The 19,583-nt window shown below is 43.5% G+C and overlaps 1 protein-coding gene across 3 annotated transcripts in view; it reads right to left on the bottom strand.

The window, feature by feature from the left end:
• CRIM1 (cysteine rich transmembrane BMP regulator 1) overlaps positions 1 to 19,583 on the bottom strand; it is a 232,441-nt gene that overhangs the window by 102,751 nt on the left and 110,107 nt on the right. For all 3 annotated transcript variants that reach the window (XM_054976633.1, XM_054976641.1, XM_054976648.1), the window contains 2 exons: positions 18,440 to 18,682; positions 8,725 to 8,845 (listed from right to left, as the gene is read on the bottom strand). In XM_054976633.1, the coding sequence (XP_054832608.1) occupies positions 8,725 to 8,845; positions 18,440 to 18,682 (364 nt within the window). The remainder of the gene's footprint in view (positions 1 to 8,724; positions 8,846 to 18,439; positions 18,683 to 19,583) is intronic.

Genomic DNA, 19,583 nt, shown 5'->3' with positions numbered 1-19,583 from the left:
TGTGTATTGATGCAGAATATCAGTTCTTTCATCATGCTTTCCCTTGCATTGGAAAAAAATAGAGGGAACTAATTCAATATTATACTAGAAATAATTACAATGATTGCATTAGACTCTACCTCCACTGTGTCATGGGGCCAATTAAAATTCCTAGGGCTGAATTTCCATCAATAACTAAGTGGTCATTTAGCTTCCAGATCACACTTAGCTACATTACTTTCCACCAGCTGAAAGAAGGAGAAACTAATTCTATTCCCTTTCCTTGACGTAGAGAATCTCTGCTCCATTCCCTGGCAAATTAAGAGGGCTCTATTTCTGCATTAGCTAGATGGATACGAGAGGGGCTGACCCTCTACTCTTACAAATGACTCACAGACCCTAGCTTCAGAAATATTTTGCAGCAAGTTAAACAGTAATGTAAGAACATGTACTATTCTTACTTTACTAGGGGGTACGTCGGTTAAAGCATGGAAAACAGGGTGATATAGTTGGCAATTTTGACGTTTAATGCCAAAGGGGTGCAGGTATTGAGGCAGGTTTCTTACAAAGGCTATTCATGAATTCCATGAATCCTTCTATTATAGAGAAGGTTATAGTGGACAGATTCCCCAAACATGCCGAAGAATTTTGTCCTTTGGCTTAGGCTCTGAAGATGACTAGAGATCTGTAATTCGGGTTTCCAATTCAGGAAAAATACCTGAATCGGACTCGATTCACAAAGATTTGGGATTTCAAAAATGGCCCCAGCATGCTGGGTCCGTTGCGGAAACCCTGAATCAAAGATTCCTGAAGCTATTTGTACAGCTTCAGGATGGTTTGGGTCAAGGAGTTTAAATGCCTGTTTCCCTGCCGCTGTGCAGGGGCACAGAAAGGGCATTTAAACCCCCAAATCAGATGCTCATTGGGGGCACCACTGCGCCCAAGCGAGCACCACTGCGCTTACTGCACCCGGTACAAGAAGGGCGAGGGAATCTCCTTGCCCCTCTCGTGCCGGGTGCAGCAGCCCGGTGGCGCCCGTTCTCCTGAGGCAAGAGGGAGGTGAGAATCCCCTGCCCCTCTCGCACCGGGTGCAGCAGCCACTCTCCCGCTGCAAGAAGGATGGGGAGATTCTCTCACCCCTCTCGCACTGGGTGAAGAGAACAGCGGGGTGGTAAGCTTAAGCGGGCACCCTGCCGCCGGTCGCTTCATTCGCCTGCTGCTGACGGGGCCAGGGAGTTCCCTGGCCCCGTCAGCAGCAGGCGAAGGTGGTGGTGGGGAGGTAGGATTAAGCCTGCACCTTGCACTGGGTGCTCCGTTCGCCCAGGAGTTCCCTGGCCCCATCAGCAGTGGGCGAAGGTGGCACCACTGACCCGATGCCAGGAAGACGGAGAGACTCCCGTCTCCCTGGCATTGGGTGAAGAGGAGGCAGTGGCAGGGGGGCTAGTTTAAACTGGCCGCCCCCCACTCACTGACATGATGCCAGGGAGACAGGGAATTCCCCCACCTCCCCCCCATTGGGTTAAAAGGAAGCTGCGGGGACAGGGAATCTTTCGGAGCATTTCAAAGCGGGCCAAGAAGCAATTTCCGACTCTTTTTCCCACTTTGCAATTTACGAAGCGGGAAAACTGATTTTTTCTTTTTGCTGCACACCCCAAAGATAACACATTGATGTCAAGGGACTTGGCCATCCTCATCAACTGTTTGGTGTAAAACCTGAAGTCATCTTGGGTTCCCTGTCACCAAAGTTCTCTCCTGGGGTCAGATTTGATGGCATCCTCAGACTTCAGTCAGACCCAACTATCTACAAACTGGAATGATAGAGAAGACTGACGAAGCATCCTCTGTGTGGAATGGCATCGATGAGCCCTTGATGAGATCAGGTTTGTAGTGGGACCATATGGACCCAGTCAGTATGCTTCTCCACAGGCTATATGACTCAATGAAAGCATGTAGTTTGGATTCCAGGGAGGGGACTGGTGAGAGCAATGACTCTGCTTCAAAGGACACTTACAATTCAAACAACTGGATCTGGGGACGGGTGTGGTAGCTCACCCTCTTCTCTCGACAATAGAGGAGATCTGAACTGATGGGTAGTCCTTTGGACTTCAACTATTTCCAGGTCCTCAATCAAGGTTTCAGGGTTCATGGACCTTGAATGATTCATAGCCTTTTGCTTCTTATGGTGCTTCATTTTGGCTTTCTTGGCAGGAGGCTCCAAAAGGCTTTTGAGTTGGGCCACTGGCACTCAGAGAGCAGGACTGTCCCGCTTACGGATTCAAGAGTGATCTATCCTGTCTTAAGGTTGAGGATGGTTCTGATGGGTCCCTCAATCTGGAAGGGGGGTGGATCCTACCTGAAGTCAGAGCCAAGAGACCTGGAAGATCTGAAGTTGCTGGATCAGATTTTTCTCCATGCTCCACCAGGGCAGAATGCTTTGCTGCTAGGCTACTGGAACTGGATAAAGCTCTCCCTCATAACACCACTTTGAGGCAAGTGGCTCTCTCTGCTTGTCCCGACATCATGACCCTCTCTGAGATAAACCAGGCAAAGTGTCCATCTGTTTTAGCCATTTTTGTACTGCACTGCTGTTTAAGAGGAATTTGTCAGTCATACTGAACTTTTTTCTTTCACAGATCTAATGAAGATCTAATGACGAATGACAAAGAATTCCATCGAAGAGACTCTTCTAAGCAGTGAACTTGTTACATACACTCCTCTCTGGTTGGTGGCAAAAGAAATGCTGAGGGAATGGGGCGTCACCCTCCCAGAGTGTGGGCTGTTTGGATGGGAAACAGACTCAGAGGCACCCTGGGAAGGGAAGGCACCCCCTTCATAGCTTTTAAAGCTTCTCAGTCCTCCCATTGGTAGGCCTGCGCATGTGCAATCCTATGTGGGACTGCACCGAAGACTGAAAATGAAGAATGAGGTAGATAATCAGTCCTGTTCAACCAGCTGTTTATTTCTGTTTAACAAACTGAAAGATGGTAGACTGGTATGCATAAATCTATTTCTTCCCACAAAAGTTAAGGCCCATATGAGGAAATTTCTATTCATACATTGCTGAATCACTGCAGTCAGCACCTGTATAATATCAGTGGTCTAGCACTAGATCAGGGAGCAGAACTCAAATTGTTACACTGGCCTGACAGGTCCTTGATTAGAGTTAAGTGGGCTACACCAGGCTCCATCCTGTAATATTACCCAAGGAAAATACAGTATTGCTTCTATAGCACAGGACAAAACTACTGGTCTGTCTCTTGGAAGATGGTGTAAGGTTTAAAGAGATAACTTCTGCCTATGGAATGTTAATCTGAAACCAACTCTCTGTGTTCAAACTGCTTTGTACATTCTACATGCACCAAGTAAATCATTTAATTGCACCAGTGACTACAATGCTAGTAAAGTCAGCAACCCATCAATGGAAAGTTACTCCCAAACTTCAAAACTAGCATATGTGACTTCAAAAGGGAACTTTTCAAAAGTTAGAGGACTAGTCAGAAGGAATTTAAAGTGAGAACTGAGAGAATCAAATATCTCCAGGATTCTTGGAAACTTTAAACACACACTAATAGAGACCTGTATAGTTAACTTCAAATCAAGGAAGCCATAAAAGGCACCAAACTTTCATTTGTGGAATGTTATCCCAATTGAGGTGAACAAAAAGGAGAATGGCAAGCAATTAGAAAATTGAGGATTGGATTGCTAAAAAAAAAAAATCAAGACTAACAATAAGTATTTCTTCAAATATAACAGGAGTAGCAAACCATGCAAGGAAGTAGCAGAGCCATTAGATGACAAAGGGGCAAAAGAATTGCTTAAGATGATGGGGCGATGCCAGAAAAACTAAATGAATTTCTTGTGTCTGATTTCATTTGAAACATGGGGGGCATGCACACACACCCAAGCTGCTTTTTTTAGGAAGAGTGTCTGAACAACTGAGGCAAATTGAGATGATCAGAAATAAGTTCTAGAAGTACTAAGCAAACTGAAAACGAGTATCTGCAGGTCCAGATGGCATACACACCCAAGGGTTCTTAAGGAACTTAATTGTTAAATTGTTGATCCACCAAACAGTATATACCACTTGTCACTAAAATTGTCCTTTGTACCAGAGGACTGGAAAGTGGCAAATTTTACACTATTTTTTCAAGTGTCCAGGGGGAATTCGGGAAATTACATGCCAGTTTAACATGCATCCCAAAGACAGAATTATTAAGCACGTAAGAAATGTGAGGGAAACTCAACATGGCTTCTGCAAAGAAAAGTCCTTCCCCCTTCAAACTTTTGGAGTTCTTTGAGAAGGATAAGGGTAATTTGGTAGAAATTTCAAAGGGCTTTTGATAAAAGGCCAAAGACCCCTGAATACACTTATCAATCATGGATTAAGAGGATATGTCCACTTATGGATCAAAATTTGGTTAAATGGCAGGCAACAGGGAGTAGGAATAAATAGGAAGTTCTTGCAATGGATGACGTTAGCCATGGGATCCCATGAGTATCAGTATTAGGCTGGTGCTGTTTAATATGTTCATAAATGATCTGGAATTGGAGAGAAGCAGTGTAGATTATATGAAATTATTTAAGATGATGAAAACCAAGGTGGCTTGTGAAGAGCTACAGGAGGATTTCTCTAAATTGGGTAAGTGGGCAACAACATGACAAATAAAGTTCAGTTTAGGAAAGTATATGGTGATGCATACCAGAACAAAATATCCAGACTTTCAGTATATGCTGATGGGGACTGAACTATCTGAGGCTGAGGGGAAATAAAGGGTTGTAGTGGATAGGTTGTAGTGGACAGCCAGTTTGGTGTAGTGGTTAAGAGCGTGTTACTCTAATCTGGAGAACCGAGTTTGAGACCCCACTCCTCCACTTGAAGCCAGCTGGGTGACCTTGGGTCAATCACAGTTTCTAGGCACTCAGCCTCACCCACCTCACAGGATGCTTTGTTGTGGGGATAATAACAGCATACTTTGTAAACTACTCTGAGAGGGCGTTAAGTTGTCCTGAAGGGCGGTATATAAATCGAATGTTGTTGTGGTTCTTGTTGTTATTATTATTAGGTTCAATTAAAATCTTGGCTCAGCATGCAGCAATGGTTAAAAAAAGCAAATTCCATGCTCGGAATTATTAGGAAAAGAACTGAAAATAGAACAACTAGTATTGTAATGCCTTCACTTAGATTGCTTGGAGTTCTATGTACAGCTCAGGTATGTAAAGGATGATGACTTCTCCTGCAAGACATCTGGGGCTCTAAGCAGTGCCTTGAACTCAGAAATGCTGCTCCATCCCTTGGGGGGAATCAGAAATCAGCATCTCTCAATCAAGTTATCACTAGGGATGTGCGCTTCGGGTTTCCGATTCGGGTAAAATACCCGAATCGGACCCGATCCGTAAAGATTCGGAATATCCGAATCCAAAATCAAAGCTGTCTGAAACATTCGTAATGCTTCGTAATGCTTCGTGGCTGAGTTTAAAGGGCCCCACCGCTGCTTGGAAGCAGTGGCAGGGTCCTTTAAACATCAGCCCAGGCCCCCCAGCCCCAGCCCCAGCCCCCCACTCCCCACTTACCTTGCAGTCGGCGCAGCAGTGGCAATGGCTTTCTCCGCCACCCTGCAGGGCCGCGGAGCGGTGGTGGAGAAATCCCTTCCTGCCCCTCAAATGGCCGCCATGGTGGCCATTTGAGGGGCAGGAAGGGCTGGAGGAGGAGGCTCTGGCCCTCCCAGCTGCCCTGCAGGGCCGAAGAGCGGCAGCGGAGGTGGAGAAAGCCCTTCCTGCCCCTTAAATGGCAGCCATGGTGGCCATTTGAGGGGCAGGAAGGGCCAGAGAAGGTGGCTATGGCCCTCCCCGCCGCCCTGCGGGGCCATGGAGCGGCGGTGGAGGTAGAGCTGGCTCCAGGTCATCACAGCCGACTTGCTGCCGCTGCGCCGCCACCGCCATGGCCTGCCACGGCAGCAGCACAGCAGCAGCCCACCACCCAGCTGATCACCCTCCCTGGAAGCCAGGTAAGTGGGTGGGGGATGGAGGAGTTGCTCCCTCTCACTTAGCTATGCTCCGAATATTTATGAATTATGGTATTTCCGAATTTCCCCCCTGCTTCGGGTAAACCCGAAGTGGGAAACCCGAATCTTTTCCAGCTGCACACCCCTAGTTATCAGTGGGTTTGCGAAGGAGACACCGTGGTTGCTAATATAGGCTTTGGGCAGCTCAGTAGTCATGTTATGAGTTGTGCACCCATGTTATAAACTGGACTAGGTGCAGAAAAAGAAGCTTTTGCATGAGGAGCAGGGAGACTCCCAATTTTATGTTTTTTTATGTTTTCTCCTTCTCTTGCCTCTATCTTATAACTTCTGTTTCTGAGCTGTTTTACGAAAGTTACAGAAGTTTGCATAAATAAGGTTTGCTCTTTTCATTTCCACTGGATCTCTGTTTACTACAAAGAAAACTGCTTGATACCTCTGCCCTGGATATTTCACTTCGAAACAGCCACACAAATCCCTGATCCAAGCATTTTACCAAGGTTAGAAATAAGTTTCTTGTTTCAGATCCAGAGAAGTTAGCCATGTTAGTCTGTAGCAAAACAGTAAAAAGTCCCATGGCACCTTTTAAGACTAACCAACTTTATTGAGGCATAAGCTTTCAAGAACCACAGCTCTGGAGAGCTGTGGTTCTTGAAAGCTTATGCCTCAATAAAGTTGGTTAGTCTTAAAGAGTGCTACTGGAGTTTTCCTTTCTTGTTTCAGAATATTTGGGGAGAAATTAGTTGATTAGATTCTGCAATTAAATATACTTGCTGAAAATGTTATTGCTTTTGGAAAACCATTTTGTTTCATTTCTACTTCGTCGTTATGGTGCAGGTTTTTTACCTCTTTTTAAAAATATTTAAATCTGTATTTGAATTATTCATGTTGTTTGTTATTGAATACTATAATTCTGATGGAGATTAATGTGTTAATTATAATGAGGATTAGAGGCTCCTCTCACTAAGTATACCAGAAATATTAGAATATCTCTTCATGCCATTTTTTCTTATTTGGGTTGGGTTTCCTTGTACACTTGGGAGTGTGCCTCTGGCCACCAGCAGCCTTGCCCCATGTGTTTCTACCTAGAGTCCACTTGGAAATGTTTCCCCCATAGGAAACAACGGAGAGTAGCTGAGGGCACCATGTTCAGGGCCCACAGAATTGGATCCCGAGGTGCAACATTCCTGAAATTTGAAGGGACTTTATACGATAGTTAAGACTATGTTCCCTTCAAATTTGGTGGAGCTTCCTTGAAAAATAACCTGCCCCCAGACACCCACAGAAAGTTTTCCCCATGGGAAATAATGGCCAAACAAATCCTGGATTCTCTGATCTATCTTAAACAGATCAGATAACCTTTCTTGGATTTCAGGGATCTGAGATTTTTTTTGAAATTCTTGAAACCCAGGTCCAGATTTCCCAGATTTGGGGGGTGCACACCCCTAGTTCCAAAAACTGATTCTGATTAGAGACTTAAGGTGCTATTGATATTTTTACATTTAAATGTGAATAAATTTGTACATAATGAAAATGTTATAATGTGTATGCTGATAAACTACCTAAAAGTTCAATGCTTTAATACCATAAAGTTTAACTATGTATCAAACTATGCTATTACTTCTATTGTTTATGACCCTTTTCCTGACCAAATAATATACCTTTCGTTATTTACCACGAAGCATGTATTTTCAATTTAACTCCTATTTTTCTACTTTTCAGATGCAAACTTTAATATACATGTGCTAAGGTAGCATTGAGTGCATTAGCTTGCAGTTTTCTCTCAAGTATTGTTATATTTACAATTTTGGTTTCAGAAAACTAAACTGTTATAAAGGATGAATTTTACTCTGTTCAAGTGGTAAAATTAGTTTATATTTGACAGGATAGTTGAGTATTGCATATATTTCCATTTCCATTCCCCCCCCCCATTTTTTTCTGTGACTTCAAGATTTCCAGAAATTTTACATCTCTAGCCACAAACTTTCTTCCTATGCTTACACAGAGCCAGTTTGATGTAATGGTTAAGAGAGTGGGACTCTACGAAGAGCACGGTTTGATTCTGCACTCCTTCACTTTAAGCCAGCTGGGTGACCTTGGGCTAGTCACAGCTCTCTGGAGCTCTCTCAGCCCCACCCACCTCACTGGGTGTTCGTTGCAGGGATAGTAATAACATACTTTGTAAACCGCTCTGAGTCGGCATTAAGTTGTCCTGAAGGGCAGTATATAAACTGAATGTTATTATTATTATTATTAATGCACAAAACAGTACCACTGACATTAATTATGATTTTCAAGGTGAAGGACATCAAGATCTTCTTGTTTTTTCTGTCTATAAAATGTGTCACTTTTGTAATGCTCTCTAAATAAGTAACTGTTTAGGCTAACAAAAACCATGAGAACCATCACGTGAATTTTCTTCCTGTTTCTCTTATATACTAATTCGAACAATGTTCATTCTCTCATAAAGAATAGATTCAACTTCTAAATCCTCTCATAAAATACCTTTCAGAACTGAAAGCCATGCTACTTCTTCCATTTCAGTCATTAACATTTTCTTCTAACAATTGATTTACATAATTCTTTGTCACAACCTTGATCAAATAAAGCAGTTTCTTAAACCAGCTAGTCAGTTTATAAACAACAAAGCAACATCAAATAGCTTTGATTATCTTAAGTAGCATCCCCAAAGCTGCAACAAACCTATATCCAATTCATAACAAACCTTGTAGGAAGAGTACAGCATCCATCAGCTGTCAGCCTGACTTGGGTTTCATAGCTATCCAAAGGGCAAACAACTTGCTGGACAGGAGGGCATTCCACTGTACTGCAATCTACGCTGAAAACTATTGTAGGGAAAAAGTCAAATAAAAAAAAAAATTGAAACTAATTTTTTTTTTTTTACAGAGCATGACAATAAAGTTCTTTACAATTTTACTTACCAAAACAGATTATTTTTTAAAAAGATTCATGGTATAAGGATGATTTAGAGATAATCCTAATATTTCATAGTAAACCTCCAAACTATTGTCAATCTAGACAGGCATCTATGACAACCAACAGTTTCAAAACCTGTCGGACAGCCTATTCCCAAACATATAAAAAAATCTCCTAATCTCTCATCCCCAGTGTGAGTGCAGCAACAGGATTATGCCTGCCTTTAGGCATACTGGCTGCTATGTATGCATGTATATGCCATATACACGTTAATTCCAGTAGCATTCAAGAGATATGTACCATAAAAACTGTATTTTTATAGGAAAAGATAAACAGTGTTTCATGTACCTATAACTGTTGTTCATCTAGGCCTTCCGTGCAGGCATACATTGGTGACTGCACATGCGCAGGTCTGCCAATTTCAGAGATTTTTATAGCTCAATACAACTAGGGGGTGCCCCTGCCTCTCTGCGCTCATGCACGGCCATTCTTCCCACCCAAAAATGGTGTTTAAGAGGCAGGGTGCCCCCAACATACCCTCAGTCCTCTTTCACCACAGTGCTGAAAGGTAAGAAGAGTGTTAGCGGGAAAGGAGGGAGGGTATGTGTGCCTGCACGGAAGACCTAGATGAACAACAGTTACAGGTATGTGAAACACTGTTTTTCATCGATGGTCTTCCTGTGCAGTCCCACATGGGAGATTATAAAGCTTAAATACCTGGGTGGAGGCAAAGAGAAGCTGTCATGAGAAGATCGACTGCAAGACTGCTGTACCAACTGCCATCTCCTTTCTGTCCAGGACGTCCAACATGTAGTGTTTAACAAATGTGTCAGCCGAGGACCACGTCACTGCTCTGCAGATGTCTTGGAGTGGGACACCCTTCAGGAGAGCTGCTGATGAAACTTGAGATCTAGTGGAATGAGCGTGAACGCCTAGCGGACAAGGTAGGATAGCAGTTTTATAGCACAATAGTATAGCCTGGACCACCCAGCGAGCCAGGGTTTGAGGGGCTGCCCTTTTACCCTTTTTTTGACCTGAAAAGCATATAAACAGGTGAGAATTCACTCTGAAAGGTTTAACCCTATCTAGTTAAAAAAGAATAGCCCACGCACATCTAAAGAGTGCAGGGCTTTCTTAGCCTCTGAACCCTGTGTACGAAAGAATACTGGTAATTTCCTGGGAAAGGTGAAAACTAGAGACTACTTTAGGTAGAAACTCAATTTTAGTCCTAAGGACCACCTTTTCAGCGTGAAACTTCAAATAAGGGGGTTCATATGATAATGCAGCCAATTCCCCCACCCTCCTGGTCGAGGTAATGGCCACTAAGGAGGTTACTTTCAAAGACAGATACTGTAACAAACACGTGGCCAAGGGTTCAAAGGGCTTAGACATCTATTTGGTCAACACTAATGGCAAAGACCACTGGGGAACCACAGTCTTAACAGGAGGAAACAGATTGATCAAACCCTTGAGGAATAATTTGGCAGTGTAGTGAGAAAACACTGTCTTGCAGTCTATCGGGGGGTGAAAAGCAGAGATAGCCACCAAATACACCTTAACTGAAGAGTTTGATAACCCTTGTTGTTTCAAATCCCATAAAAAGTCCAAGACTTCTGGAAGAGAGGAGACAAAAGGGTCTAAATTCCTCTCTTTACACCAGTTACTAAACTTCCCCATTTAACAGCATAAGATTGACGAGTAGATAATTGTCTAACGTTCAGTAAGACGTGAGCTACTCTGGAGGAAAATGTTAGACTCGAGTGATCAGCCAAGCTGACAGTTTGAGTTTGTCTATCCTGTGGTGGAACACTCCCCTCCAGGACAATAGGTTCAGTTCTGCAGGGAAGCTGTACCTCTGAGTCTGTAGTCGCAACAGGCCATGAAACCATAGTTGGTGCGGCCAAAAGGAGATTATCAGAATGATTGAAGGCCTGTCCAATTGAATTTTGCTGATCAGCTTGGGTATCAGGGAGAATGAGGAAAATGCGTAGAAGAGGTGACCCAACCACTCGAGTTGAAATGCATCCCCAAGAGACCCCTGGTCTAGGCCGCCTCTGGAACAAAACTTGTGAGTCTTGTGATTTTCTTCAGAGGCAAAAAGGTCTACACTGGGAAAACCCCTCTTGGAAAAAACAGTGTTTAGGTAACAGTCCTGAAGGGACCACTCATGGTTGTCTCTGTGTAACCTGCTCAAGTGGTCCGCGATTAAATTGTCTGTGCCTGGGATATGAACCACCAGCAACCAAGTCGCATGATCTATAGCCCAATTCCAGATTCTCACCGCTTCGTTGCACAAAGTCACAGATGCTGTGCCCCCTTGCTTGTTTATATAAAACATAATTGTATTGTCCGTGAGAATCTGGACGGTCTTGTTCTTCACCAAATCCAAAAAAGAAACCAAGGCATAGAACACAGCCCTCAGTTCTAGCAGATTAATATGCTCTTGACCCTCAGCTTCACCCCATACACCATGAGCATAAGATCCTTTGCAATGAGCTCCCCAGCCTAGATTAGAGGCATCCATCATGACAGACACTTGTGGCTGTTTACAACCAAAGTGAAATCCTTGAAACAGATTAGCATCTGCCAACCACCACTCTAAGGAATGCAGGATGTTCCTAGGGACATTAAATCTCTTATGTTGAGGGTCCCTGTCTGGGGAAAAAACTTGAGGTGAACCAAAGCTGCAAGGAGCGCATATACAATCTTGCCAAGGGTACCACCACCGTGGTAGATGCCATACAACCCAACAGAGTCTGGAGGAAATGAGTTGATTGAAAACGGCACCTCTTAAGTCTCCTGATAAGAGCCTTAATCTTAACCGCTCTCTCTCAAGGCAAAAATCCTGTGTTCCAGGTACCATCCAGAGTGGACCCTATAAACTGGATAACCTTAGAAGGGGTAAGCTTGGACTTCTTTTAATTCACAAAGAGTCCCAGGCGAAGGCAAGTGGTCAAAGTAACCGAAACTTGTCTGGTTACATCTTAAGCTGAATTACCAACCAGCAACTAATCATCCAGGTAGGGAAAAATACAGCACCCCTGGATTCTCAAATGGGCTACTACCAACGCCATAACCTTGGTAAAAACTTGTGGGGCAGTGGACAACCTGAATGGAAGGACCCTATACTGAAAAATACGGTCCCCATAGGAAAAATGAAGGAACTTGTGTTCCGAAAAAATAGAAATATGAAAGTAGGAGTCCTTTAGGTCCATAACTGTGAACCAAGCGTTGGAAGGTAATAAAGTCAGGACCGCCTGTAAGGTAACCATTTTAAATTTACGAACTCTAATAACTTTATTCAAGTTGCGAAGATCTAGGATAGGCCAAAGACCTCCATCCTTCTTTTCTACCATAAATAACTTGGAATAGCATCCCAATAAATCTGACTGGTCAGTGACTTCCTCAATGGCCCCGTTCTCTAAGAGAGCCGAAAGCTCAGTCAGTACCCCTGATTGGGCCGCCTCAGAAGAAAACACAGGGAGTCGTATGTAAGGGAACTGCAAAAACTCAACTTTAACTATTTTTTGAAACCAAACATCATTAGTAAAAAACACACTCAACCTGACGCCAAAACACGGGTCAGGGCGCTGTAATTGTCAGAATTGCGTATGTGGTTGGGCTCGGTCCTTGGCATGCTGTTGAAGTGTGCCCTGTTTGGACTTCTGGCCTGGCCTCCTTCTAGAAAAAGAGGACTGTGGACTCTAATAGGTTTGCTGGCTCCAGTAAGCGTACCCTTGGTAAGGCTGAAAGCGTTGTTGTTGTTGTTGTCAGCCTCTTTGGAAGGATCTGTAGTGTGAGCATGCTGCACTCTGCTGCTGAAGTTGCGGCAATACACCATATGAGTGAGCGGTGAGTCGATCCGTCCGCTTCTTAGACAGATAGTCATCCATCTTGTCTGAGAAAAAGGTAAAGCCTTCAAAGGGGAGATCCCCTACCCTGTTTCTTGTGTCTGTAGGCAGAGCTGTGGTTCTCAGCCACACGTAACATCAAAGGACAACAGCCGACAATAAAGATCTAGCTGACGTGTCCGCCATATTATGACTGGCATTGATTTGATGGCGGGAAAGGCGAACCGCTTCCTCCTGGATGACTCTAAGGAATACCTTTTGGTCCTCCGGAAGTTTAGGTATAAAGGTGGCTACTTTATTCCAAAGGAGGAGCTGATAGGCAGCCATCAATGTTGAATAATTTGCAATTTTCACCCCAAAGGCCGCAGAGGTATAGAACTTGCATCCCATGGTATCCAAGCGTCTACTCTCTTTGTCAGACAGAACAGACAGCAACCCTTGCTTGGGCTTTGCTTGTATCTCTTCAGTCACCAGAGATGAAGGTGGAGGGTGGACAGATAGGAAAGGACAGAGTTCATCTTTTATTCTATAAAGGTTCTCGACCTTCCTATTCATGGCCGGGGTGGAAGCTGGCTTCAGATTCAGGTCTTTCAGTAGTTTCACAAATCCTTCAATAACCGGAAAGGAGACAGCCGGGGTCGACCCAGAGTAGATGTGCTGTAAAATTTTATCTGTGAACTTTGGTTCCGCAGAAGTCACCTCGATTTCCAAAGCCTTTGCCATGCGTTGGAGCAGTTTGCTATATGCTCTAAAGTTGTCTATAGGAGACGCATCCTCCAAAGGACCAATCTTTCCATTGGGAGAGTCAGACAAAGGAGATTCGCTGGACCGACATTGCCCAGTGCCAGCCTCCACATCAGGGTCTGACAGGTGCGGAGTTCGACTGGAGCCAGTATATAGGAATGAGCAGTATAGGAATGAGCTCACACAGAAGGAGATCTGGATTCCCTTCTATAAGGAAGGTCCAAGTAACAAAAGCTCTCTCTGTAGCAGAAATGAGGTACTTGTTCATCATGTGGATGGCGCTCCCTCATGTAGCTCCTATAGGAACAGGGACTCACCCTGTGTCTAGAACATCCCCTTCATTCTTGAGATGATCGAGAGGACCAGGAGCCCCGGGAAAGCGATCAAGGGCGTCCCATCAGGGTGGGAGGCTTCTCTACAATAACATCCTCCTCATGGCTACTCCTGGAATGGGGAATACTACGGGGCGATGGAAGGGCCCCTGATCCCCTATGTCTCTTTCCAGGGGGTTTGGAATTGATATCCTCCGCAGGAGGATCCAAGGTCAAGAGTACACTGTCCAAGATAGCTTTATCTTGCTTCGAAATCTGGTGCTTCTTTTTCTTCTTCTTCTTCTCTGGATCAGACCAAGCCAGTCCCGGAACCAACATCAGATCCGAGGGGTCGGAGCCGAAGCAGTGTCCTTATGCTGACGTAGTGAGACAGGGTCCAAAACATTAAGTGTAGTCGAAGGTGTTCTACTTCGAGGAGTCTTTGGATCGGAGGCCTTTGTAGGAGCATCTTCTCGATGGACTCGAGGGGACGTGACAACCGCTGTCGACGTCGAGGGCGTTCAACTCCGAGGAGTCTTTGAGCCCGATGGTGTTGCACCTGCCATGGTAGGAGTCATTTCCGAAGCACTGCGGACCGATTTTGGGGTTGAGTCCAGTGGCAGTCTAGGCTCCGAATGGGTTGGAGATGACCGGGAGTGTGGCGTCTTCGAGCCAGTTGAAGCGGGGCCAGGGTGGGTAGTGGAACCGAGCAAGGCAGAAGGTGGTGCCTTAGTTGGTGGATCTGTAGCCTCCATAGCACGTTTCCAAAGGGAAGCTTGTAATCTACCCGCCCACTCTGCTCTGGCCTTCGAAGTGAAGGCTTTGCAATGCTTACACGCTGCGTATTGTGGGTCTCGCCCAGACAGTAAAGGCAGCTTGAATGGCCATCTGATCTGGTCATCTTCCTGTCGCAAGAGACACAGCACTTGAACAGAGCTGTTTCCGACATCAGCGACAATCTCTGAATGAGCAGAAGAGCTATGAACCTCTCTCATCGGCGGCAAAAGAGGAACTGAGGGTATGTTGGGGGCACCCTGCCTCTTAGACACCATTTTTGGGTGGAAAGAATGGCCGCGCATGCGCACAGAAAGGCAGGGGCACCCCTTCGTGGTATTGAGCTATAAAAATCTCTGAAATCTCCCATGTGGGACTGCCAGGAAGACCATCGATGAACAAATGTTTCTTTAAAATACTGTAGTTCTGTTTATTTATTCAGTATGCTAACATAGAGACAAGACATATCCCTAGGTGGGGCTAGCCCAGCAGCACAGATATAACCAGGTCTACAGCAGTGATCACAAACCAGAATTAATAATTATATCAGTAACAGTAAAGTGGCTGGCTTCCATACCAATCACAAGAGCAGCAAAACCAGGCCATCCATAGTCAAGATAGGATTCTACATATTTAGGGCCCTCCTCAGCTACGCAGAAAAGTATAACTTGGAAAAATAACCACAAAGAAAATTCACAACAATCCAAAGAAGGTACAATATAGACCAACCAACCTACCAACCAAAAGAGACAATATGTCTTGGCCTGGGTGGGATTTGATAGCTGGTTCCTTCAAAGTAAGTGCAAAACACTTACAGGCTAAGAACCAAAAAGTCCAAGGTCTTGCACCTTTGCCACACTCAAGTTTTATCCCCAGATAAGCTCCTTAAAAAGACTAGAGAAGAATGCACAGGAGCTTGTATTTTTCCATCTACCAAAAATAGTCAAAAAAGCTACAAAGCATAAGAGGAATAATCTCCACCTTACAACTGACATAGCAACCTGAATAGTTCAGCTTAGCCTGAGCTTGTCAGGAGACCACCAAGAAAGACTGGGTTGCTACATGGAGGAAAAGAATCACAAACCATCCCTATTTGTTTCTTGCTTGGAACACCCCATTGAAGAGGTTACTATAAGCCAGGCGTGACTCTAGCATCTTCTTCTTCTTCTTATAGAGTTTCTATGGATGGGAACTCCAGACCCAACCGATAAATTTAAAGCTAGGGACATAATGCCCACCTGACAAGAACTCTGAGGATTGTACATAAATACATTTTTTAAAAAGTCTCCCTCCAAAAAGTTTCTCTAGGCTCTTGAGTTTGATCAGGGCCCTCCTCATTTCTGTTCCTTTAACTGTGACTCAGAGGTTCTCAACATTCTGTTCCTTCTGGAGCATTTTTATCTTTATCTAGCCAATTTTGTTGAGTTTTTTTCCAGTGTTACTTTTAATTTCTTTTTGTCTTTTGGTTACTAAGTCATATTTTCTGCATACATAGGGAAACCCGCAAGGACACAGAGATCCCCATCTTATATGTGAAGGATCTGATTCTGTTACTTTTATCATCCACATGGTAACCAGCCACTGTACTATCAGATGAGAGGGAAAGTTGCCCAAAGTTCAGCACGGTCACATCTGAAAAAATGAAAACATTCGACAAAAGGAAGCTGAAAAGGACAGTAAAAAGGATCAAACCTCTTCCGGATGTTTGAAAACTATTTACCCTGAAGCTCAGACAGAACGTATACAACAGATTAGAAAGTTACCACCTAGGTAATGTTTGTATCATCTTGTGACGTATGACTGTTTCAATATTATTGCCCATTCTGATACTGCTTTAATTTGTAAAGTTTTAAAGCTCACTCAAGTCGCTTTTTAACTGAGAGCTTGCAGGATTTTTTTAAAATTAATCGTGGTTTCCACTTTTAAGCTCTGACTGTCCATTATGTAAAATGTATTTCATCACATAGTTGAGGCCAGTTATATCCTCATCATGTAAGAAGTTTTCATTTGTGATAGCTTACATGTGATAAGATTATCAAGTAACTGGGGATTACCAGGTTGATTAACCTTAGAAATTGTTAACAAAAACTCGGCTGTATCTATATCACGTTTCTTTGCATCTACGTGGGTGAACCCATTAAACAACAAGATGTAACAAATGCTATTAAACATTTTTAAAAAACGAAATCACCTGGCTTCAATGGGTTGACACCAGAATTCTATGAAATATTTATACAGATTGTGGTTCCTCCTCTATTGGCTAGTATTAATTTTTATGGAAAAATCTCTCTGTGTTTCCTAGACTGAATCCCTGACAAGGGCTGATTGCAGCCTGCTGGGGTTTAAATTTCCCTCTCCCTGCTGCTGCGCAGCACAGGAAGAGGGACATTTAAATCCCCCACTCAGCTGCTCGCCAGGGAAATCCCTGACAAGCAGCTGTGCAGCCTGCCGGAGTGAAATGTCCTTCACCCTGCTGCTGTGCACTTCACCCCTGACTCAGCCACTTGTCAGGCTGACAAAGTCTCTCCCCCTGCCCTCCAGCCGGCTGGAAGGAGGGAGACTTTGAAGGGAAGGAGGTTCCCCACGCTGTTTGCAAACGGCGCAGTGAACTTTCTTCCAAGTCTCCCCCCTCCCTCCCACGAACAGCCAACCACGAACATGTTCGTGAACAGGTTCATGTTTGTGGTTGTTCGTGATTCCGTTTGGTTTTTTTTCCTGTTCATGCCCACCTCTACATAAAACCTCACACAGCCAATGCTGATACTAAAACTGTATAGTCTACATGAGGGGTCCCCAACCTTTTTGAGCCTATGAGCACATTTGGAATTCTGACACAGTGTGCTGGAAGCAGCAACAATACGGCTGCCACAAAATGGCTGCTGCAGGAGACAGAGCCAGCCACAAAATGGTTGCTACTGTGAACCTTCAGTCACACAGTGAGGATCCTTGTGCTAGGGAAGCAGTTTCTGCCAAAGCAATGTTTTTACAAATGTGCACAGCCAATCAATACTCCAATGGCCAATCAGAAGCCATGCTTTGCAAAAGTCCTACCCATTTTCTGGTGCCTGCACTTGGCAGGCACCAGAAAAGGTATCAGTAGGCACAACTGTGCCCATGAGCACCACGTTAGGAACCTTTGGTCTACAGTCTACATATGTGGTAGTGGTGTCCTTGAGCCAACCCCCCCACCCGGAAAATAACAACAGACGAACTGAAACAAGGTCTTGGTTTAGATGTACATCTAAGACCAGAAGTATTGTTACTGGACCATGTTACAATGGTTCCAGGAAAATTTTAAGCTGTAGTTTTAAACTTTATCATAGCTGCATTATGTTTGGAAATTTTTGGCAGCAAAATTCCTTTCAAAAACTGTGGGTAGAAAAAAATTAAAGTAATATATGCAATGATCAAATTTTCTTGCTGTAAAGAGGTGAAAAGAAACTGGATCAATGTGGAACCCTTTATTAATCATTTAGAAATAAATCTGTAAAGGTACAGTTGGATGATGTTAAAAGAACATGTTTTTCTGTATAAGGCTTTCCCCTTACTGTAAAAGTTATTTTAAGCATTGATAAAAAATCAAATAAAAGCTTTAAAGTACTTGCATCATATTTTTTGCATATTTCTACATCAACCTTGAACCACTGTATGGTAGGGAAGAATTTGTATGGGACAGGCATTTTATATTACTGTGTTCTCATGGCTACAGTAGTTTTCTCCACTACAGTACTATGGAGCCTTCACTGGATTGTTAGTCCCAGATTTCTTTATGTAAACATTGAGAAAATCAGCAAAAGTGTCTATGTAAAATGGTGCACATTACCTGGTTTACATTCATAAAAGTCACAGCATTCCCCTGGTTTGCCTGATGCTTTAGAAACCAATATATTCAAATAGCCTGGTTGGCAAACTTTTCTCAAACATCCCGTGGGATTGCACACACAGCGGCTTGGAAGAGGGCAGCATTCACCAGGTGGAGCATAGCCTTCAATCAAAATAGAATCTTCAGGACAGCGAGGAGAAAACTGTACTTCACAACGGGCCTTGGAACAGTCAGGCTTTTCTTCTGAAAACAAAAAAGGAATCAGCTGGTGTGAATGCTAGTAATATGCTGTCTGATAGTTAAAACTCTACAGTAGTTTGGGCATCTCTGTCATACAGAAAATATATCTGTTATTATAAAGAGTGTGGCACAATACTCACCTGGGCAAATAATAATAATACTGACAAAAAGATGTGAGAAGATTTTTATTGCAATCATAAGCAGAGTTGCAACCTTCTAAGTCTACTGAAGTCAATGGGCTTAGAAAGGTATAACTCTGCTTAGGATAGCTCTGTAAGAGTTTTTACTTCATGAGAAGCATGAAGTGTACCAGATACATGTGTGCGTCTCAATTGTCCAAGAGAAGTTATAAAGGGCAAGAGAAATGAGTCATCTTGCTAGCAGAGATAAAGACACATTATTAGGCTCAATGCGTATGTTGAAATAATAGCATGAATGAACCACCATGTATAAAAACTTAACTCTTACTTGCAGTCCTTATATAGTCAAAAAGGTCTAAAATTTGTTAAAACATACTGGGTTACTGCAAACTCCCCGAACACTTATGAAATAAAGAAATCCATTCCTTTAAAACCATCTGTACATAGACACTTCGCCACCTGAAGTACAACGGTAGGTAATACTGTAGAGTTCAAGGAATTATTCCCTGGCCTCACCACTATCTGTCAAATCATCTGAAAACTGGCTACTACCATCACATTGGATTTGCATATTCTGAGCAATTTAACAAAACCAGTCAATATTTTTATTAAGAAGAACAGTATGTTGGTTGATTAGGGTTATTTGCCCTGATTCAAAGCTGTTGAGGTGCATTTTTTCCCTGCTTCCCGACAACATTATTTGTGTACCCCCAAGGTTTTTTTTTAAAAAAAACAAAAGCGGGAAGTTCACAGAAAATGATACA

The sequence above is a fragment of the Eublepharis macularius genome, chromosome 1 (genome assembly GCF_028583425.1).
Source record: "Eublepharis macularius isolate TG4126 chromosome 1, MPM_Emac_v1.0, whole genome shotgun sequence".
Lineage (NCBI taxonomy): Eukaryota > Metazoa > Chordata > Lepidosauria > Squamata > Eublepharidae > Eublepharis > Eublepharis macularius.
Note: the sequence above shows the minus strand (reverse complement) of the source record. Positions and strands in the feature narration are given on the sequence as shown.